Raw genomic sequence first — 23,263 nt, 5'->3', positions numbered from 1 at the left:
AGCAAGCGAGTTGGATGCACACCCACTAGTTTCTTTTGTTGAGCTTTCATACACTTATAGCTCTAGTGCACCCGTTGCATGGCAATCCCTACTCACTCACATTGATATCTATTGATGGGCATCTCCATAGCCCGTTGATACGCCTAGTTGATGTGAGACTATCTTCTCCCTTTTTGTCTTCTCCACAACCACCATTCTATTCCACCTATAATGCTATGTCCATGGCTCATGCTCATGTATTGCGTGAAGATTGAAAAAGTTTGAGAACATTAAAAGTATGAAACAATTGCTTGGCTTGTCATCGGTGTTGCGCATGATTTAAATATTTTGTGTGGTGAAGATAGAGCATAGCCAGACTATATGATTTTGTAGGGATAACTTTCTTTGGCCATGTTATTTTGAGAAGACATGATTGCTTAGTTAGTATGCTTGAAGTATTATTATTTTTATGTCAAAATGAACTTTTGTCTTGAATCTTTCGGATCTGAATATTCATATCACAAGTAGGAAGAATTACATTGAAATTATGCCAACTAGCATTTCACGTCAAAAATTATCTTTTTAATCATTTACCTACTCGAGGACGAGCAGGAATTAAGCTTGGGGATGCTTGATACGTCCCCAACGTATCTATAATTTTTGATTGCTCCATGCTATATTATCTACTGTTTTGGGCAATATTGGGCTTTATTATCCACTTTTATATTACTTTTGGGACTAACCTATTAACCGGAGGCCCAGCCCAGATTTGTTGTTTTATGCCTATTTTAGTGTTTCAAAGGAAATGAATATCAAACGGAGTTGAAACGGAACGAAATCAACTGGAGAAGTTATTTGTGGAAGGAAACCTACCGGATAGACTTGGACCCTGCGTCAGAAGATGAAGGAGGTGCTCACGAGGGTAGGGGGCGCGCCCACCCTCCTGGGGCACGCCCCCTGCCTCGTGGCCCCCCCTTCGGTCCACCGACGTACTCCTTTCACCCATATATACCTATGTATCGTAAAACTTCCAGAAGAGCACAATAGATCGGGAGTTTCGCCGCCAGAAGCCTCCGTAGCCACCGAAAGCCAATCTAGACCCGTTTCGGCACCCTGCCGGAGGGGGAATCCCTCTCCGGTGGCCATCTTCATCATCCCGGTGCTCTCCATGACGAGGAGGGGGTAGTTCTCCCTTGGGGCTGAGGGTATGTACCAGTAGCTATGTGTTTGATCTCTCTCTCTCTCTCGTGTTCTTGATTTGGCACGATCTTGATGTATCGCGAGCTTTGCTATTATAGTTGGATCTTATGTTTCTCCTCCCCCTCTTCTCTCTTGTAATAAATTGAGTTTCCCCTTTGGAGTTATCTCATCGGATTGAGTCTTTAAAGATTTGAGAACACTTGATGTATGTCTTACCGTGCGTATCTGTGGTGACAATGGGATACCACGTGATTCACTTGATGTATGTTTTGGTGATCAACTTGCGGGTTCCGCCCATGAACCTATGCATAGGGGTTGGCACACGTTTTCGTCGTGATTCTCCGGTAGAACTTTGGGGCACTCTTTGAGGTCCTATGTGTTGGTTGAATAGATGAATCTGAGATTGTGTGATGCATATCGTATAATCATACCCACGGATACTTGAGGTGACATTGGAGTATCTAGGTGACATTAGGGTTTTGGTTGATTTGTGTCTTAAGGTGTTATTTTAGTACGAACTCTAGGGCAGTTTGTGACACTTATAGGAATAGCCCAACGGATTGATTGGAAATAATAACTTTGAGGTGGTTTCGTACCCTACCATAATCTTTTCATTTGTTCTCCGCTATTAGTGACTTTGGAGTGACTCTTTGTTGCATGTTGAGGGATAGTTATGTGATCCAATTATGTTAGTATTGTTGAGGGAACTTACACTAGTGAAAGTATGAACCCTAGGCCTTATTTCCTATCATTGCAATACCGTTTACGCTCACTTTTATCATTAGTTACCTTGTTGTTTTTATAATTTCAGATTACAAATACCTTTATCTACCATCCATATACCACTTGTACCATCTCTTCGTCGAACTAGTGCACCTATACAATTTACCATTGTATTGGGTGTGTTGGGGAAACAAGAGACTCTTTGTTATTTGGTTGCAGGGTTGCTTGAGAGAGACCATCTTCATCCTACGCCTCCTACGGATTGATAAACCTTAGGTCATCCACTTGAGGGAAATTTGCTACTGTCCTACAAACCTCTGCACTTGGAGGCCCAACAACGTCTACAAGAAGAAGGTTGTGTAGTAGACATCATTCCATGACTATCGCTACCGCTTAGTGATAAAGTAAAGCATTACAGCGCGGTTGCATTGCATACAATAAAGCGACAACCATATGGCTCCTGCCAGTTGCCGATAACTCGGTTACAAAATATGATCATCTCATACAATAAAATATAGCATCATGTCTTGACCATATCACATCACAACATGCCCTGCAAAAACAAGTTAGACGTCCTCTACTTTGTTGTTGCAAGTTTTACGTGGCTGTTATGGGCTTAGCAAGAACCGTTCTTACCTACACATCAAAACCACAACGATAGTTTGTCAAGTTGGTGCTGTTTTAACCTTCGCAAGGACCGGGCGTAGCCACACTCGATTCAACTAAAGTTGGAGAAACTGACACCCGCCAGCCACCTGTGTGCAAAGCACGTCGGTGAACCAGTCGCGCGTAAGCGTACGCGTAATGTCGGTCCGGGCCGCTTCATCCAACAATACCACCGAACCAAAGTATGACATGCTGGTAAGCAGTATGACTTATATCGCCCACAACTCACTTGTGTTCTACTCGTGCATATAACATCAACGCATAAAACCTGGCTCGGATGCCACTGTTGGGGAACGTAGTAATTTCAAAAAAATTCCTACGCACACGCAAGATCATGGTGATGCATAGCAACGAGAGGGGAGAGTGTTGTCTACGTACCCTCGTAGACCGGCAACAGAAGCGTTGACACAACGTAGAGGAAGTAGTCATACGTCTTCCCGATCCGACCGATCCAAGTACCGAACGTACGTCACCTCCGAGTTCTACACACATTCAACTCGGTAACGTCCCTCGAGCTCCGATCCAGCTGAGTGTTGAGGGAGAGTTTCGTCAGCACGACGGCGTGATGACGGTGATGATGTTCTACCGACGCAGGGCTTCGCCTAAGCACCGCTATGATATGAACGAGGTGGAATATTGTGGAAGGGGGCACCGCACACGGCTAAGGAACGATCACAAAGATCAACTTGTGTGTCATGGGGTGCCCCCTTGCCCCCGTATATAAAGGAGGGAGGGGGGAGGTGTGGCCGGCCCCTAGGGGGCGCCTGGAGGAGTCCTACTCCCACCGGGAGTAGGACTCCCCCTTTTGCCTTGTTGGAGAAGGAAAGGGGAAGGGGGAAAGAGGAAAGGGGGGCGCCGCCCGCCACCTTGTCCTATTCGTACTAGGGGGAGGGGGCGTGCGGCCTGCCCTAGCCGGCCCTCCTCTTCTCCCTTAGGGCCCATGTAGGCCCATTAACCCCCGGGGGGGTTCCGGTAACCCCCCGGTACTCCGGTAAAATCCCGATTTCACCCGGAACGATTCCGATATCCAAATATAGGCTTCCAATATATCAATCTTTATGTCTCGACCATTTCAAGACTCCTCGTCATGTCCGTGATCACATCCGGGACTTTGAACAACCTTTGGTACATCAAAACACAAAAACCTAATTACGATCGTCACCGAACTTTAAGCGTGCGGACCCTACGGGTTCAAGAACTATGTAGACATGACCGAGACACGTCTCCGGTCAATAACCAATAGAGGAACCTGGATGCTCATATTGGCTCCTACATATTCTACGAAGATCTTTATCAGTCAAACCGCATAACAACATACGTTGTTCCCTTTGTCATCGGTATGTTACTTGCCCGAGATTTGATCGTTGGTATTCCAATACCTAGTTCAATCTCGTTACCGACAAGTCTCTTTACTCGTTCCGTAATACATCCTCCCGCAACTAACTTATTAGTTGCAATGATTGCAAGGCTTGAGTGATGTGCATTACCGAGAGGGCCCAGAGATACCTCTCCGACAATCGGAGTGACAAATCCTAATCTCGAAATACGCCAACCCAACAAGTACCTTCGGAGACACCTGTAGAGCACCTTTATAATCACCCAGTTACGTTGTGACGTTAGGTAGCACACAAAGTGTTCCTCCGGTAAACGGGAGTTGCATAATCTCATAGTCATAGGAACATGTATAAGTTATGAAGAAAGCAATAGCAACAAACTAAACGATCAAGTGCTAAGCTAACGAATGGGTCAAGTCAATCACATCATTCTCCTAATGATGTGATCCCGTTAATCAAATGACAATGACTCATGTCTATGGCTAGGAAACATAACCATCTTTGAGCAACGAGCTAGTCAAGTAGAGGCATACTAGTGACACTCTGTTTGTCTATGTATTCACACATGTATTATGTTTCCGGTTAATACAATTCTAGCATGAATAATAAATATTTATCATGATGAAGGAAATAAATAATAACTTTATTATTGCCTCTAGGGCATATTTCCTTCAGCCGGTTGTGATCGAAGAGCAAATTGAAGAACCAACATTGTCTATGTCAAATGTGACCATAGAGCAAAGTAAAGATGTGTCACTGCCATCACCACCGGTTTATGATCTTAGTCGCCTTAAACATGATCCTGGGGAAAGGCTACCCATTGCAAGTTGTCCTATCAATGATCACGATGCAGTTGGAAGAGCATATATTCTTAAAAAGCCATTCAAACCTTATGCACATGACTTTAAAAAAGAACAATTGGGAGTAGAGATTGTTCATTCAATCATTTGTGGCTTCATAATCATAGTTGGCTTGAATATAGTATCAAGAAGGAATCTGCATTTTGCTTTGTATGTTACTTGTTCAAAGAGAAAAAAACTAGTGGTAAGGGAACTAATGCATTTACTAATGGTGGTTGGAGTAATCGGAATAGAGAGGATGCTCTTCTTAATCATGTTGGTTGCGTACCAAGTGTGCATAATGCAGCTCAAGAGAGATATAAGTTATTCGGGAATCCTCGTGTAGCGATTGATGATCTTTTTGTGAAGGTGAACAGTGAGGATTTACGTCTTTCCAAGATGAGGTTGAAGTATTCACTTAGATGCTTGCTGTCGGTGTCAAAACCGGCGGATCTCGGGTAGGGGGTCCCGAACTGTGCGTCTAGGCCGGATGGTAACGGGAGGCAAGGGACATGAAGTTTTACCCAGGTTCGGGCCCTCTTGATGGAGGTAAAACCCTACGTCCTGCTTAATTAATATTGATGATATGGGTAGTACAAGAGTAGATCTACCACGAGATCGGAGAGGCTAAACCCTAGAAGCTAGCCTATGGTATGATTGTTGTTCTGTATGTTGTCCTATGGACAAAAACCCTCCGGTTTATATAGACACCGGAGAGGGTTAGGGTTACACAAAGTCGGTTACAATGGTAGGAGATCTATATATCCGTATCGCCAAGCTTGCCTTCCACGCCAAGGAAAGTCCCTTCCGGACACGGGACGAAGTCTTCAATCTTGTATCTTCATAGTCCAGGAGTCCGGCTGAAGGTATAGTCCGGCTATCCGGACACCCCCTAATCCAGGACTCCCTCAGTAGCCCCCGAACTAGGCTTCAATGACGATGAGTCCGGCGCGCAGATTGTCTTCGGCATTGCAAGGCGGGTTCTCCTCCAAATTCCGTGTACCTGTTGAATAAAGTCCGGCTTCTTGTAAATATTGCGCTCCTTGGCTTCTACGCCCAATAATGGCCGTCTCCCACGTGTCAAACGAATATGAAAAGTCTGAGTGTTTTTATATCCACATCCCTAGCCGCGTAAATGAGCCGCCCATTTAAGGGGATGAGGATTTAGATCCAAACCACACCTGCTCCCCTTCGCGAGTGTTCATCAGAGCGCATCCGACAAAGGCCATTCCACCATGGCCAGCCGTCGCAACTCCTCCCTTCGCCCTTCCAGCCCTCAGCCTGGATATTGGAAGAGATGCTCCATCCCGCATAGCGAGCTAGTGACGCTCCAGACCAAGGGATTTCTCCCCCCGGCCTATATGGTCCCGGTTCGAGCCGGTCTTGCCATCTATAATGGCGGAGAGCAAGCGGAGAGTGCCCCTAATCCCTCCAAAGGAGAGCGGGTATGCCTTGTCCCTTATTTAATAAGAGGGCTCAGATTTCCAATCCATCCATTTCTCCGGGAGCTACTGGATTTCTATGGCCTCCAACTACACAATCTTACGCCTGCCTCCGTATTGCATATCGCGGGCTTCGTAGCCCTCTGCGAGCTGTTCATGGGTGTTGAGGCTCATTTCGGGCTGTGGAAAGAGCTATTCTGCCTTGTGCCCCGTTCTCAGAAGGGGTTAATATATCAAGTGGGCGGAGCCGAAGTGTGCCGCATCGCCGGGACCGGATATCGATCCGGAACCCCGAAGAAGGCGTCTGAGGACTGGCCTTCGGAATGGTTTTACATAGAGGACGTCCCGCTGCCGGATCCTGTCCGGATTGTCCTCCCTGAGTTCGACAGTGCTCCACTAAAGAAGCGCCTAAGTTGGCATCCACGGAGCCCTCAGAGGGAAAGTGACAAGGATGTTCGTTACCTGATGGGCCGGATAAGATTGTTAGCTCATTCCGGACTGACCATGATCGGGGTCATGGCCGCATGCATCATGCGAGGGGTGCAGCCGCTACAGTATAGAGGCCACCCCATGTGGGACTTCAACGGGGAGGACGACGCCACCCGCTACGGCCGTAAGGGGCCGGATTCGGCTGCGGCTCTAACAAAGACCTTGTCCGCTTTGTACAAGGGAGAAGAGGAGGATTTTCTCCGCGTTGACCCAAAGGGTGGATTTTCTATGTACAATCCCCCAAGCTGGGTAAGTGGTCACATTTACCTGCCCCTCCGTTTTATATTCCCATTGTTAAATATTCAGTCTAACGAATTCAACGCAGGAACTGCGCCAGGCTGTTAAAGAAATAAACAGCCCTCCTCCACAACCCGAGGACCCAGGACGGTCCCTCGATCCGGCCTCTCAAGAGGATCCGGACTTATCAGTGGAGCTGATTGATGGAGTGTTCCATCAATTGAGCAAGGACAATGCCTTGGTGGCCATTACGACCGATTACCCAGGGCTAATCCCGGCCTCCCAGGTAACTGAGATCGAAGTCCCAGTACCCCGAATAGGGGTCCGCCCTCTCGCGTTTTCAGTTCCTAATTACAACCAAACTTTGCAGGGGAGGTTCTTGAGACGGGAGGCCGAACCTGCGGCGACAAGCCAACGAGGGGCCGCAGGGCCCCGTGGGCAGAAAAGAGGTGCAGTCCGGACCGAGGCGTCAACGCAAAGGTATGGCGCGCCCCCTTATCCCCGGTGTTATACCTTCAAGGCATGTTAACACTCATGCTCTCTTCAGGACAAAGAGACCTCGCCGGAATATATCCGGAGAGGCTGCCAATCGCGCCTCCACCAGCCAGGCTCCAAAGCCTGGTCCGGAGGCGGAGGCGAACACAAGGCGCGCACCGGACGCTCCTCCGATGGAGGATGTGGACAGGTTGTCTGCCACCAACTCTGAGGTGGAGAGTGCCATGAACCACAGGCGTCGCCGGACAATTCTTTGCGACGCTTATTTCTCCCGAGAGGCATTAGATGCCTTCAATTCGGGAGATGAGTACCTCCGTGCCTCTCAAAATGGTCTAGCCAGAGCCACGGAGCAATATGTAAAAGACATACGGGTAAGAAAATTTTGGTAATTATATATATATACCAGTAGCCCCCGAGACTTGAAACAGTTAGAATAACTGATTTAAGGATCATTTGTTATGCAGGTTCTTATAGAAAAGAATTCCCTACTGTCCAAGGAGCTAGAAGAGTGCAAAGCCCAACTTGAGGCCGCACTAGCCGCGACAGGGGAGCCCAAGGAGACCCCCTCTGGTAATATACACTTTGAAAGATAAGTATTTTGCGAAGCATGGCATGGGTGCGAATCTGACAAATGAAATTGCAGATTGCGCCGGATTGAATCCGGAAAGGCAACACCTCCTACGCCAGCTGAAGGCTGGTGAGAATGTGCTGAAAAAGGTGAGGCGGGAGAAGAACGATCTCCAAGATGCCAACACCAAGCTGGGCGTCGAACTGAAAGATGTCTGTGCCCAGCTGTCAGACTCCGTTAAGGAGAATCAGCGGCTTCGGCGCGGCATATTTAGTAAGTGCTTGAACGAACCTTTGAAAAAAAGTTTGGCAGGGAAGACGACTAACAGAGTAATGTCTGTAGGTGTGCTAACAGGTCGTCCTGCAGAGGAGATGCCCGATTCTATGGGTGACCTTCTTCCCGAGCTCTCGCAACTGCTCGAGCGAGTTCGGCAGGCGATGCAACGCGTCGCCCAGGCCCTGTGGCCATCCATCTCCATGCCCGAAGGTCTTGGAGAGCTTGCGGAGAAGCTAAAGGAAGCACGGCGGTGCTTCCGATTGTGGAAGATATCGGCCTGCCGTCAAGGCGCTAGGGAGGCCTGGGACATGGTGAAGACGCGGTACACAAAGGCTGACCCCAACCACATGGCCGAGGTCGGTCCTGTGGGGCCCGATGGGAAGGAGATCCCTGTAAGCTTAGTATACGGCCAAGTAGAATTGGCCGCAAAGTATTCCCAGCAGGACTGTAAATTAGACAGCCGGTTAGATGGTATTGAAGAGGAATACAATCAGTCAGAATGACTATGTAATTTAATTGACATTTATAATGCCTTCTAGCCGGATTGTAGATCGTTTGTCATGGCCGACCTTTTCGCTTCAGCCTCGGGACCTGACGGTCTGGAGTGTGTCCGAATTCCCATGCGGCTATATAAGAGCGGGGGAATGCGTGGAGACCAGGCGTAGGGGTCATTAGTGCGTGAACAGACAAGTGCCCGACTAGTTATGTTATATTACATGGTTAGTAAGAAACATCTTCCAGGGAGAATAGTTCCGTTAGGGATTCCTTTCCCTGGGAGGCATGCCCTAAAGTGCATGCCCATTCTGCAAGAAAGACGCAGGAAAAAGCATCTGGGGGCGCATAAATAAATAAGTGAAAAGATCATCTTTTAGGTCACCGACCGAATATTCCCTTAAGAACGCTAGCTTTCGGCTGCACCCAGTCTGAGGTACACATCCGGCTGATCCGGCAGTAACAATCGCAGAGGTGCTCCCTTTACCGGCTAGCCGAATAATCAGGAACGTAGGGGTAAGCACAGGAGCCAGGCAACCCAGCTTGGCCAAAACTTAAGTCATATCGATGCATATAATGGTGAAATAAAAGGTACATGCGGAAGTGTAACACATGTGTTGGGCATGAAGCCCGTATAAATAAGCTTCTGGTAAAAGAAGCCCCTAGGTTTAATGAGTGCGAATAGCACGTCATTTGATGAGCCTTTAAAGGCTATAAAAGAAAGGAAGGGGTGAAGGAGAGAAATGTAAGACAGACAGTATATATATAAAAAATGGACAGAGGAAGGAGACGAACACAGAGTCCAGTGCTAGGCATAGAATCTTCGGAGACGGGCTACGTTCCATGGGTTCGGCTCGAGTCGGTTATCCGATGCATCTCGCAGGCGGTACGCTCCACCAGTCAGGACTTGGTCAATTATGAAGGGACCTTCCCACTTGGGCTTGAGTTTGTCCTTTTTATTGTCAGGCAGGCGTAGAACTAATTCGCCAACGTTGTAATTTTTGGCCCGTACTTCTCTGCTTTGGTATCTTCGAGCCTGCTATTGATAGAATGCGGAACGGGATTTTGCCACGTCGCGCTCCTCCTCCAATGCGTCCAAACTATCCTGCCGATCGAGCTCGGCTTCTCTTTCTTCGTACATGCGCACTTGAGGTGAGTCATGAATTATGTCGCAAGGCAAAACTGCCTCTGCGCCGTACACCATAAAGAATGGTGTGTACCCGGTAGTGCGATTCGGCGTGGTCCGCAGCCCCCAGAGTATGGAGTCGAGCTCCTCTACCCAGTGCGTGTTAGATTCCTTGAGGGACCGCACTAATCTGGGTTTGATGCCGCTCATGATAAGACCATTTGCACGTTCGACCTGGCCGTTAGTTTGTGGGTGATAGACGGAAGAATAATCGAGCTTGATGCCCATGTTTTTGCACCAGAGTTTTACCTCGTCGGCCGTAAAGTTCGTGTCGTTATCAGTGATGATGCTGTGGGGGACGCGTAACGGTGTACAACCCCAGATATATATAAAGTCTATTACTGGTCCGGATTCGGCCGTCTTAAGAGGCTTGGCTTCTATCCATTTGGTGAACTTATCCACCATGACCAGTAAGTATTTTTGCTTGTGGGTTCCGCCTTTAAGGGGTCCAACCATGTCAAGCCCCCAGACCGTGAAGGGCCAAGTAATGGGGATAGTTTGGAGGGCGGTGGGTGGCATATGGCTTTGGTTTGCAAAGAGCTGGCAACAGGCGCATCGTTGGACTAAGTCCTGGGCGTCTGCCCGGGCCGTCGGCCAATAAAAGCCTGTACGGAAGGCCTTGCTTACAAGGGACCGAGCTGCAGCGTGATGACCGCCGAGTCCGGCATGAATTTCAGCCAGGAGGTTCCGCCCTTCCTCTTCGGAGATGCACCTTTGAAGGACTCCGGTAGTGCTTTTCTTATAAAGCTCTCCCTCGTGGACTCTGTAGGCTTTGGATCGCCGCACTATGCAGCGTGCCTCATTTTGGTCCTCGGGGTGTTCCTTCCTAGTAAGGTAGGCGAGGATTGGTTCTGTCCACGGGGCGATGATGGCCATTATTACGTGGGCTGAAGGTGTTATTTCATTGGCAGAGCCTCCGATTGTGTCAGAATGTTCGGTGTCGGGCAGTGCGGTTGGGTCCGGGCTGTTATTGTCCGGCTCCCCTTCCCATACTACGGATGGCTTGAACAGCCTTTACAAGAAGATATTGGGGGGGGGGGTACTACATCGCGTTTTGCGCGGATGCGTGCCAGGACATCTGCCGCCTGATTATTTTCCCGGGCTATATGGTGAAATTCAAGCCCTTCGAACCGAGCTGACATTTTTAGGACGGCGTTGCAGTAAGCTGCCATTTTTGGATCCTTGGCATCGAAGTCTCCATTTATTTGGGATATTGCGAGGTTTGAGTCCCCGCGCACCTCTAGGCGTTGAATGCCCATGGATACTGCCATCCGGAGACCATGTAAAAGGGCCTCATATTCGGCTGCATTGTTGGAGTCTTTGTACATAATCTGGAGTACGTATTGAACTGTGTCTCCTGTGGGGGACGTCAAAACAACGCCAGCCCCTAGTCCGTCCAACATCTTGGAGCCGTCGAAATGCATGATCCAATTTGAGTATGTGCCGTACTCTTTAGGGAGTTCGGCCTCCGTCCATTCTGCGACGAAGTTGGCCAAAACTTGCGACTTGATGGCTCGCCGTGGCTTATAAGTTATGTCGAACGAGAGGAGCTCAATGGCCCATTTTGCAATCCGGCCTGTTGCGTCACTGTTGTTTATAATATCGTTAAGTGGTACTTCCGAGGCTACTGTTATTGAACACTCTTGAAAGGAGTGTCGTAGCTTCCGGGATGCCATGAATACCGTGTAAGCAATCTTTTGATAATGCGGGTACCGTGATTTGCACGGAGTGAGGACAGTGGACACATAATAGACCGGCTTTTGAAGGGGGAATTTGTGTCCGTCCGTTTCTCGTTCGATGACGAGCACTGCGCTTACCACCTGATGTGTTGCTGCAATGTATAATAGCATTGGTTCACCAATGTTTGGCGTGGCCAGGACTGGGTTTGTTGCCAATATGGCTTTTATTTCGTCGAGTCCGGCCGTGGCTGCATCCGTCCATTCAAAGTGTTCGGTGCGCCGAAGGAGGCGGTAAAGGGGTAGGGCCTTCTCTCCCAAGCGGGAGATAAAGCGGCTTAGAGCCGCCACGCATCCGGTTAACTTTTGTATTTGTTTGAGATCCTTTGGGATATCCAATTGTGACAGAGCTCGGATCTTGGCTGGATTTGCTTCAATTCCTCTACCGGATACAATGAAGCCCAAGAGCTTTCCGGCTGGGACGCTGAAAATGCATTTTTCCAGGTTGAGCTTGATGTCGTATGTTCGGAGGTTATCAAATGTGAGCCTCAAGTCGTCTACTAGAGATTCGACATGTCTTGTTTTGACGACCACATCATCTACATATGCCTCCACCGTTTCGCCGATCTGGTTTGCCAGACATGTCTGAATCATGCGCTGATATGTTGCGCCGGCGTTTTTGAGCCCGAAGGGCATTGTGTTGAAGCAGAATGGGCCGTATGGTGTGATAAATTCCGTTGCGGCTTGGTTTGATTCTGCCATCTTGATTTGATGGTAGCCGGAATATGCGTCGAGGAAACACAACGAATTGTGTCCTGTCGTAGCGTCGATAATTTGATCGATGCCGGGGAGGGGGAAGGGATCCTTTGGGCAAGCCTTGTTAAGGTCTTTAAAATCAACGCACAGGCGCCAGGATTTGTCCTTCTTTGGTACCATCACCAGGTTTGCTAGCCAGTCCGGATGTTTTATATCTCTGATGAATCCGGCCTCCAATAGCTTTGCTAGCTCCTCTCCCATGGCCTATCTCTTAGGTTCGGAAAAACGCCGAAGAGCTTGCTCGGCCAGCCTGCGTGGGATTCCTGGCATGTCTGAAGGGTGCCAGGCGAAAATGTCCCAGTTCTATCGTAGGAACTCTCGCAGTGCGGCATCTACATCAGGGTTTAACTGTGCCCCGATGGAAGCTGTTTTATTGGGGTCCGTTGGATGGACCTGGAATTTGACTATTTCGTCCGCCGGTTTGAAGGAGGTGGACTTGGATCTTTTGTCGAGTACCACATCGTCTCTATTCACCGTGGAGCGCAGCGCAGTCAGTTCCTCAGCCGCTAGGGCTTCGGATAGTGCCTCGAGGGCCAGTGCAACTGTCTTGTTTTCGGCACGGAGTGTTATGTCCGGATCACTAGCGAGAGTGATGATCCCGTTGGGCCCGGGCATCTTGAGCTTCATGTACCCGTAATGGGGTATTGCTTGGAAGATTGTAAACGCTTCCCGCCCTAGCAGAGCGTGATAACCGCTGCTGAACGGAGCCACGTGGAACATGACCTCTTCGGACCTGTAATTATCCGGCGTGCCGAACACCACATCTAGTGTGATTTTTCCTGTACGGCGCGCTTCCCGACTGGGGATTATTCCTCTAAAGGTTGTGCTGCTTCGTTTAATGCGGTTCTAGTGTATTTCCATTTTTTGAAGGGTTTCCTCATAAATGAGGTTCAATCCGCTGCCGCCGTCCATGAGTACCTTGGTAAGACGAAAGCCGTCCACTATTGGACTGAGGACCAATGCGGCTGGTACTCGGGCTGTTCGGAATTTAGGTTCATCACTTGCGTTAAAGGTAATAGCTGTGTCACTCCATGGGTTTATTGTTGCCACTTGGTAGATTTCGGCAAGGCTGCGGAGTGTCCTTTTTCGCATGTTATTTGATGCGAAAGTCTCGAAGACTGTTGATACCGTATTGGTGTCTCTGGGGTGGCTTTCTGTGGCCTCCGGAATTAGGAGATCTTCGCCAATTTTGGCCACCTGCCGGAGTATCCAACATGCTCTAAGGCTGTGAGTTGGTGTGGCGTCCTCTGTACTATGAATTTTACAGGGTCCATTAAGCCATCCTTCCAATACGGTTCCATGCCCTGTAGTGGGTTTTTGCTTTTTGGTGTTTGACCCGGGTATCTTGCGATGATGCACCCTTTTATTTCGGACTGGGTTTGTATTCAGGGCCGGATTGTCCCAAAATTTTATTTTGGTTTTCCAGGCGCTTTCCATCGCACAGTACTTTCGTACTATGGACGCCAAGTCAGCGAAGCGTGTAATATCACGGCGACTTATGGCGTTGAGGATTCCCTTGTCCGTGCAATTATTGCAGAAGAATGAAATTGCGTCTTCCTCGCGGCAGTCCTTTATCATGTTCATAACCAGGAGGAATCTGGCCCAGTAATGATGTACTGTTTCTTCAGGCTCTTGCCTAATTTGGGATAGATCGCTTATGTTCGGGTGGGTGGGTGGAATTAAATCCGAAGCCTCACCCCATCTGAGGCTCAGAGGCCGAGGAATTTCCGAACTCGAAAATTTGGATTCCTGGATGTTGTCCAATGAATCCAGTCTGTTGCCTGACTCTAAGTTTAGGTCTTGAGTGATATCCTCCCCTCCGCGGGTATCTGGCTTGGAGGGATCGGGAATCCGGACGTAGCTAGTCCTTAAGATAGATGAGGGGTCGCCGCACTGTCCCTCTACCACGGCAACGTGACGGGTGACTTGGGGAGAGTTAATCTCTCTCGGATCGGGCTTAGGCCCAATCTGGTCGTAATCCGTAGCGACTCCCAGGGCGGCGATGCGATCCAAGAGCTCGTTTATGGAGGAGAGCTCCATTGGATCTAACTGCTCGGCGAGTTCCGAGCTGATATGAAGATTGTTTTCGATGGCTCGAGAGGTCATCGTCGGCGCAGAAGCCGAACAGGCGGTCATAAGAAAACCACCTAGCCGGAGGGTTTGACCGACAGCCAAAGCTCCCTTAGCAACGGTGCCATCTTTAAAGACGGGGCGAGGCATCCTTCCTGATGGCGACGACATAGAGGAACTCTCAATGAAAGCACCAATGTCGGTGTCAAAACTGGCGGATCTCGGGTAGGGGGTCCCGAACTGTGCGTCTAGGCCGGATGGTAACAGGAGGCAAGGGACACGAAGTTTTAAGCAGGTTTGGGCCCTCTTGATGGAGGTAAAACCCTACGTCCTGCTTGATTAATATTGATGATATGGGTAGTACAATAGTAGATCTACCACGAGATCGGAGAGGCTAAACCCTAGAAGCTAGCCTATGGTATGATTGTTGTTCTGTATGTTGTCCTACGGACTAAAACCCTCTGGTTTATATAGACATCGGAGAGGGTTAGGGTTACACAAAGTCGGTTACAATGGTAGGAGATCTATATATCCGTATCGCCAAGCTTGCCTTCCATGCCAAGGAAAGTCCCTTCCGGACACGGGACGAAGTCTTCAATCTTGTATCTTCATAGTCTAGGAGTCCGGCTGAAGGTATAGTCCGGCTATCCGGACACCCCCTAATCCAGGACTCCCTCACTTGCAGTTTCTTATTCATCAAGCATACCCATTTACTATGTAGGCTTCTTTATGCAAAACTGAGATTTAATTGAGAATTTTACTGTGTTTGTAAGACCATATTGATCTATTTCTATGTGCTATTGGTAATTAGTTAGAATGTTCACATGTCATATTAGTTATCAAAAAAAATTTAGAGAGGACCACCCTGATGTCATATGCTAGCTCCGCCACTGGGTGGAGGCCGGAGTGGGCGGCGGCATTGACCCGCTGCACGCTGCCGGACCTTCGCCATTGACCACGCCTCCGGCCATCTCTCCTTCCTCTCCCTTCCCTCTCTCTTTTCTCCTGTCTCTCTCTCAAAATCTCTCTCCTCTTCTCCCGCAGGTACCAACCACCATGGATGGTGATGCCCGAAGCTTTGCTCGCTTCCCATGGCGTGCCCCCCCCTCCACTCCGGTCTTTCTTTGCTGGATCCGCCCCGCCGCACCCATTCCCATGCCCATCGAACTCTGGCCTCCTCCCATGGCATGCCCCGCCTCGACTCCGACCTCCTCCTCGCCGGATCCCCCCCGCCGCGTCCATTGCGTGCCCCTCGAGCTCCTACCTCCTCCCATTGCCTTCGCGTTGTCTGCATCCCTGCCCTCGCTTGAGCGCCGTTGACTGCGCCGCCATCCACGGAAGGGGGAGATCTCCGGCGGCGCGCTGCAGCTGTAGATAGGGTCGGGAGGCAGTGCCGGTTCGGGCTGGGCTAATTTTTTTTTCTTTTCTCTCCTCGTACCGGTTCGGGCTGACTTATGAGTATGACTGCGGGTTAAATACCTAAAATAAGAGGGCGCTTTTGTAAAAACACCGCGACGGTGAACCCGACAGACTCAACCCGTGCTTTTTTATTAGGGAAAGATATTTTCCTGATATACCTATTTGGTTTCACAAGTATTTATATATTTTGCCACAAACTCAGTCAAACTTTAAGATAGTTTGATCCTCCAATAAAGTTAGAAGTACACTCTTTCAAGAACGGAGGAAGTGTGTCAGATGCCACTAGGAATAATTAATATAGCTCACGAGGCATAAGTTAGTGGTGACAATCCTTTTCGAAAAAAGCGGTAGTGACAATACCAGACAAACCCTTGATGGTGCATAGAGTCGGTTGGAAACACACCCAGGACACGTACGGTCGGAATACAGAAAAGTAACCCTGCCTGCAGCCTAAGATAAGAGGGCAAGCCGGTTGCGCAACACACATGCATGCATGCATGCATACGTACATACGCTCACTATGTTCAGTGAACCTGAAGAATTGTTTTCTTATATTCGGACGAGGTGTAGCATACGTTGCACCTTGGGAGGGACCAGCATATATCACCATACCGACCTCGTTGACCCCTGCCCACTCCCTCACTACCTAATAATTTACTTGTTCTTCTTGTTGTTGTTTCCATAAGAGGGCCAGCCTCATGTTCCCAAATTAGGACAGGATTCACTCACCTGGGTCTGAGTGGGAGTGACGAACCAGGCGGCAACAGGTGTCCGGCTACCAGAGAGAACCGTTGGATGCGATGCAGACAGCAACCGCACCACAGCCACCAACAGCGATAGATGCGCAATGGCCACATGGTGATGCAGTGATGCCGATGCCGATGTAAGCAAGCAAGCGCGGCCACACAGTGACATCCCCAGCCATCGGGAGAAAATATCGCCTGGGGGCCGGACCGGACGTACTGCAGCTGCGGCTGCGGCTAGCTAATCTAGCCTAGCCTAGCTAGCACCAAGTTGCTGCTCGATCATGTCTAGTTGGGCTGCCCCCGCCTGCCTGCCTGCCCGGTTGCTGGTGCAAGATACCGACAGGGACGGAGCTCCCGTGTAAGGGCTGGTGTCAATTGACACCAGTGCCGATCGTAACCTGAAGTAATATTGTTAATAGGATTTGTCTTTGACCCCAGCCCAAAAAATTGATTGACCCCAGCCCAGCCGGAGAAGCCCAAAGCACAAGCTAATTCCAACCCAACCGTGGAAGCCCACAATCACTAAAAAGATACGCGGTCGTTCCACACAACCCAAAAGCAGTCGTTCCTTATTCCTTAATTTCCTATACGCAGATACGCTTGTATGCACACGAGTTCCTCCCTCTTCGTCTCGTCGCCTCCCCTCAATCCCTAATTCCCCAATCCCCTTCCGATGTGATAATTCCTTGCAGGTGCCACCTGGTGGAATTATAGAGAGACGAGCCAACGAAGCAAAGGGATTTTGATCTAATCTGTGGACGTCGGTCAGCCGATTGTTGCGGCATAATCTGGTGCTAATCCACCAAGTCTAGATCGACTCTTCCCAAGTATGCCTCGCGACACGCATGTGTATTACCTTTAGCCTTTAGACTAAATTTCGTAACTGAATAATTAAAAATTTTGCTGTTCTCTCCCTTGATTCATGTACGACTAGGAGGTTATGGACAGATTTTTGTGGAAACGACCACTACTATTAGTTGCAACAGGGACTTCAAGGTCACTTAGACTTAGACAAGATCATACTCATGTATCAAGCGTTGGTACTACTATTCCAACAGAAATAAATTTGGATGATCTCCCTCCTGATCCAGCTGATCCAAAAAGAATATCACAGTACACTAAGAATCCTAAGAAGTAACACGAGATCAGACGGATATATTTAACTAGAGGACCTTATAGGCTCCAAGAACCAATGTACACAGCAAAAAAGACCCAATAAAACAAACCTCCATCATTACCAAATAGTGTGTCTTAATTCTATTATTGATCGGCAACTTAGGGAGTTCAATGAAAGATTCATGAAGTAAAGTATTCATTGCTTATTCACATGGCTTCTTTCAACCCAAAAAACTCATCTACTGTTTTTAACTTGAAGAGTTTATTAAAGTTAGCTGAGTTCTATCCTGATGATTTCAGTTCAACTCAATTGATTTATCTTGTCCAGGAACATTGGAATTACATTGACAGTGTCCGAGCGTACCAAAGATTTGCCAATTTGGATGTCATGGATGATCTTGCTAAAGTGTTGATGGGCACTAGGAAGCATCTTGTTTTTCCTTTGGTGTATCAACTTCTAAAGTTCGTGCAAATTTTGACGGTTGCCACAACGTCAGTGGAGGGATGCTTTTCAGCAATGAATATTGTCAAGAGTGTTTTGCGCAACAAAATGGGTGTCGAGTTCCTAAATGAGTGATTGATTTGCTATGCGGGGAAAGATATATTTTCTACTATTACAAATGATGATGTGATTGATCTATTTAATAAGATGGAAGATTGAGAAAGGAGGTTATAAAATGTGAGCCTCATGTCACTTTATATTTTTGCTTAATGATATTTATTTGTTGTATTATTTTTTCGTAACATTGTTGTGATATTTTCTTTTGTTCATCCTTTTCAGAAAGTAACAACATGAAGTGCTTTAAGTTAACCTTTGGCTTTATGACTTTGCTCAGCCTGTACTCGGTATGACTTTTTTAATGTAATAATATTATTATTGAATCATTGTATATTTTCTCTCTCTATATGGCGCACTCCAATATTATGTATGTTGCACTGCTATAGTTTACGCTAGAGTGAACAAAGTTTGACACCAGTGCCCATTTTTTCTAGCTTCGTCCCTGGATACCGAAGAGGCGGACGGAAAGGGGACGGTGAGGTGACATAGATATACACCCCCCCGGCCCCCGCCGTCGGTGACCTGCCTCCTGTCCAGCCTATAAGTAGGCGGCCATGCGCTAGCTGCGACAGACGAGAGAGAGAGAGAGAGAGAGAGAGAGAGAGGGGCACACCCACACCCACACCCACACAAGAAGGGAAGCGACTGAGCATCCAAGGTAAGGTCGTTGTTGGTTGCAATGGCCGGCTGCGGAGGCAAGGATGGCCTGTACGCCGTGCTCGGCGTCTCCAGCGACTGCTCCGACGCAGAGCTGCGCAGCGCCTAGAGGAAGCTCTCCATGGTCCGTCCCTCCTCTGCTCTTCTAAGCTCTCTTCTTCGTCGTCTTCTTCTCTTGTGTTAAATTGTTATTGGATGATTCCTTCCTCTGTTTCTTGGCTCCTCTGTTTCACGTACCGCTGGTTAAGTAAATGGGATGTACGTTTTGCAGAAATGGCACCCGGACAAATGCGGCTCCGGCGGCGTGGAGGCGGAGGCCGCCAAAGCCAGGTTCCACAAGATCCAGGCAGCATAGGCAGGTAATTTCCTTCCTTCCTTCCTCTGGATTTAATTACCCTAGAGCTAGAGCCTAGAGTAGAGAGAATGTAGGAGTATATTTATTTATGTACCCACGAGCGACCACGAGAAAGAGATGAGCCTAGAGAGAGAGAGAGGAATGGTGACGTGGTTTGAACTTGAACCTGAACATGCATGCAGTTCTGTCGGACCCCAACAAGCGTATCCTCTACGACGTTGGTGCCTACGACAGCGGACGGCGACGATGAGGTATGTATCTATGCATGTATGTTGCTTTCTTTATTATTGTTGGTTGGTTCACCTCTTGTTGGTGCTTTAATTTTACTTATTAGGGTGCAGGAGACATACTGGGAGACATCCTGGAGGCCATGAACCACACACCCCCACACGTAAGTGAGAGTCAAGTCACGCTGCTGCTGCTGCTGCTTATAGTTATACCAGTAGATATCATGAAGGTTTGAGCACTTATTACTTACTCCCTCCGTTCCGAATTACTTGTTTTGGATTTGTCTAGATACGGATGTATCTAGACTTATTTTAGTGCTAGATACCTCCGTATCTAAACAAATCCGAGACAAGTAATTCGGAACGGAGGGAGTACTTATGAGCTATTCAGCACCATGTATACCAATACTAATACCATGCATGCATGCAGCAGGAAGACGGCGAGGGCGAGAGCTCGGAGGATCTGCACAAGCAGTTCGAGGAGCTCTTCCTCAAGCCCGACGCAGCCTACTCCTCCTCCTCCTCCTCCTCCTCCAAGACAAGGGCCGCCGGCAGGAAGTAGGCTCCCAAGATGAATGAATCATCTTCATGCGTGGTCGTGGAGATTTCATCCGTCATGCTAGGCTATTGCTAGCTATCCACGGAGAATGACCCAAATTAATGTTGAATGTTCAGCTAGAGTAGCATAATACGTATAGCCTAGTAGTCACTAAATGAAAAATTTATTTAGGCGTCATGCATCCACACCTGCCTAGACTATGATTTTCCACCTAGCTTGTGATTGTGATTTCTAATACGACTATGCGTGAATTCAATAACATTTGTGACATCTTTCCAAAAGAATAAGTACTACGTACTCTATAAGCAATTCTATCCACATTCCGCCCTGCTCATACGTAATATACTTTTGATAGCTCTCAGTCGACTTGCCAAAATTGGGTACGGATACCGGGTTCAGGTAGCCTTTCTTTTACAGAAACTATTAGTATTTCTAGGCTTCAAAATTTTGGATAAAGCTGTAAATGTACATATGTGTATGGTACTCCCTCCGTATACTAATATAAGAGCGTTTAGAATACTAAAATAGTGATCTAAACGCTCTTATATTAGTTTACAGAGGGAGTACTTACTAGCTAATAAAACTCGTCAACATAAATTCGTACGTGGAGATGCCACTGTGGCTAATTTCATCCGTCAGAATAGATCATCCTGTGTTGTGTTGCCTAGCAAAACTCACAAGACAGAAGCGCACAACAGATGCCATGTCATGCTAGGCTATTGCTATCCATCCAGGGAGAATGTTGAATGTTCAGCTAGCTTAGCATTGCCTAGTCACTAAAAATTTATTCAAGCGTCATCCGCTCATGCATGCCTACTGGAATGCCAGATGAAACCTAAAAGCATCGAGTACTTTGCTTGCAATTAATAAAAAAACAAGTGTGCCGGTTAGAGCATCTATAGCTGGACTCAACAAATTCGGCTCCTCAAACGCCGCGGGCACTGACCGGGCACTCCTTATATCCGCGTCTCCACACCCATGTATCTCGTATTTCATCCCCTATTTTCATACTAAACCATGCAACATTGATAAGAAGTACGTACATCATGAGCGGACAGACAAATGCACAATCGGTTCATCAAAAGATCATAGCCGAATCATCAAAAGATAGCAAAGATCAACATAAAACACAAAATACGGTAGACAAGTTCAAACTACAACTAAAAACTTGAAATAAAGATGGATTTCCACCACTTCCTCGCCGGCCCTTTGCCCTTCCGGTCGCCGGCGTAGTTGTAGGAGTCTGCAGCAGGAGGTGGTTCCACGTCGGAGCCGTCGAACCCATCGGAGGAGGAGGAATCGGAGACGACGATGAAGCCTTGCAAGCACCGGACGAGTCGATCTTGCTGACACTTGAGTTTGGCCACCCTCGCTGCCTCTGCCGCCTCCCGAGCCGGAGCTGCTTGGCGTTGAGCCTCTGAGCCGCCGGGCCTTCGTCTCCGCCTCAGTCAGTGACCGGCGGCACGTCCACTCGAAGAGACAGTCCTCCTCATCGAGCACCCGACGGCGGCGGGCGGACTGTGCAGACTCGTCGGACCCGCCCGCCATCCCCCTAGCCCTCTGCCTCTCGCGGCGGGCAGCTCGTGCCTCCAACTCTGGAGTCCGCATCCGCGGCATTGGCTAAGGGGGCACTAGAACCTAGCGTAGCCCGCGCGGAGCATCGGCTGGAGGTGGAGGAGGCCGTCGGGCGGGAGGAGCAGATTTGGCAGGCCTCACTGATCCGCGCGCGGGGCTGGAAGGGTCGGCGATGGCACGACGGGCGACAGGGGGCGTCGCACCGAAGCCGAAGCCGCCGCCGCCCATATCGACCCGCGAGCACTCGAGCGCGATGCAGAGCACCAGCTCCTCCTCTTCTTTGGAGCTGCCGTCGAAGTGGCTGTCGGTGCTGGACATGGTCGCCGACGCTATGAATTTGACAGATTGGGGAAATGGGACCGTCGAAAAGGGGAGGGGATGAGAGCGGAGCGGAGCGGAGTGAGCTAGGGTTTCTGCTGGACCGGGGTTTTGTTGGGTCGGGGTGGGACAATGGTGGGCCGAGCTGATGTGGCGGGCGTGCCCGGGTGCCCGGACCGCCTCATATCCGCCCTACATTTGGGACGGATATGAGGGGTGCTGGTCAGCCCGAGCGTTTGAGGCCCTTTTAAGAGCTCTGATTGGGTTGGTATTTTGTGACCGGTCAGTGACTGGATGGCCTGCTCGGGAGTATGAGATGGATATAGGGCGCCCGGTTGTAGATGTTCTTAATGACTAAAATTTGTGTCAACTTAAAAAAATGTTTTTGCTGTGTTTTGAACTGTAAAACGTATTATATTTAGTTACAGAGGTAATACAGTATTACTCACACTAACCCCTGCCCAAAATATACTTTTGATAGCTCAGTGCACTCGCCAAAAGCGGGTTTGGACTTTGGAGACCAGGCTGAGTCTCAAGTAGCCTTTTATGTTTAATGAAAATATTATTTCTACACCTAAAAATGATAACAAAACATGTACAAATATATGAACCATGTACATAATCATTTCTATTAGCTTACAAATTATCATATTATTTGATTAAACTTTGCATACAAATAGAGAGTATACATAGGTATTTTTTTAAAACAATCGAAACCTTTAAAGAGCATTAAAAATATATATCAAATTCAGGGCTCACTACCCTGTCTCCAAGAAATTGCGCTCCATCGACTTGGGCCATCGGAGATGGGACGAAAGTACCAATCAATGGCATTACCCAATAGAATTGTTCTTGAGAGGCTCCAAGATTGGAAAAGGCTCAAGAATTGATTTTTTTTTTTGCAGGGAACCAGTAAGATGCTTGACACGTAAACCAGATGGTAAACATCCACTGCAGAAGTGCAACCCCCACCAATTATTCAGAGAAAGGGAATGAGACCGAAGAGAAAGTAACCACGAAGAAGAACTCCTTGGAAGAATCAAGGGGAGTATACCATGGATCCGAATTTTGCACGCACCCGAGCCTCAAGTTCAAGACTGGGGGAGAAATCCCAGTGAAGAAGGCCCTCCATTGTCGTAGATTAGAGGGAGCTATTGGCGTGGTTGGAGGTGGGTGGAGGAGGAGATGTGGGAGGAGCCATCTCCAACGATTGTGAAGGGATAATACAATAATTTCGTTGGTCC

General features: G+C 48.4%; 1 protein-coding gene across 2 annotated transcripts; it reads left to right on the top strand.

Moving 5' to 3' along the window:
* Nucleotides 1–18,779: 18,779 nt before the first annotated feature.
* LOC125549217 lies at nucleotides 18,780–20,435 on the top strand. 2 transcript variants are annotated; one of them, XM_048712683.1, is made up of 5 exons: nucleotides 18,780–19,130; nucleotides 19,257–19,344; nucleotides 19,523–19,591; nucleotides 19,675–19,731; nucleotides 20,001–20,435. In XM_048712683.1, exons 1-5 carry the CDS (start codon nucleotides 19,030–19,032, stop codon nucleotides 20,127–20,129), a joined length of 444 nt encoding a protein of 147 aa, XP_048568640.1. In that variant the 5' UTR covers nucleotides 18,780–19,029; the 3' UTR covers nucleotides 20,130–20,435. The 2 variants fall into 2 exon arrangements, with proteins under 2 accessions (XP_048568640.1, XP_048568639.1); XM_048712682.1 differs by having other exon boundaries at nucleotides 19,998–20,435.
* The last annotated feature ends 2,828 nt before the right edge of the window (nucleotides 20,436–23,263 follow it).

Source organism: Triticum urartu, chromosome 3 (assembly GCF_003073215.2).
Source record: "Triticum urartu cultivar G1812 chromosome 3, Tu2.1, whole genome shotgun sequence".
NCBI classification, from domain to species: Eukaryota; Viridiplantae; Streptophyta; class Magnoliopsida; order Poales; family Poaceae; genus Triticum; species Triticum urartu.
The sequence above is the reverse complement of the archived record's forward strand: the minus strand, read 5'-3'. Positions and strand labels throughout refer to the sequence as shown.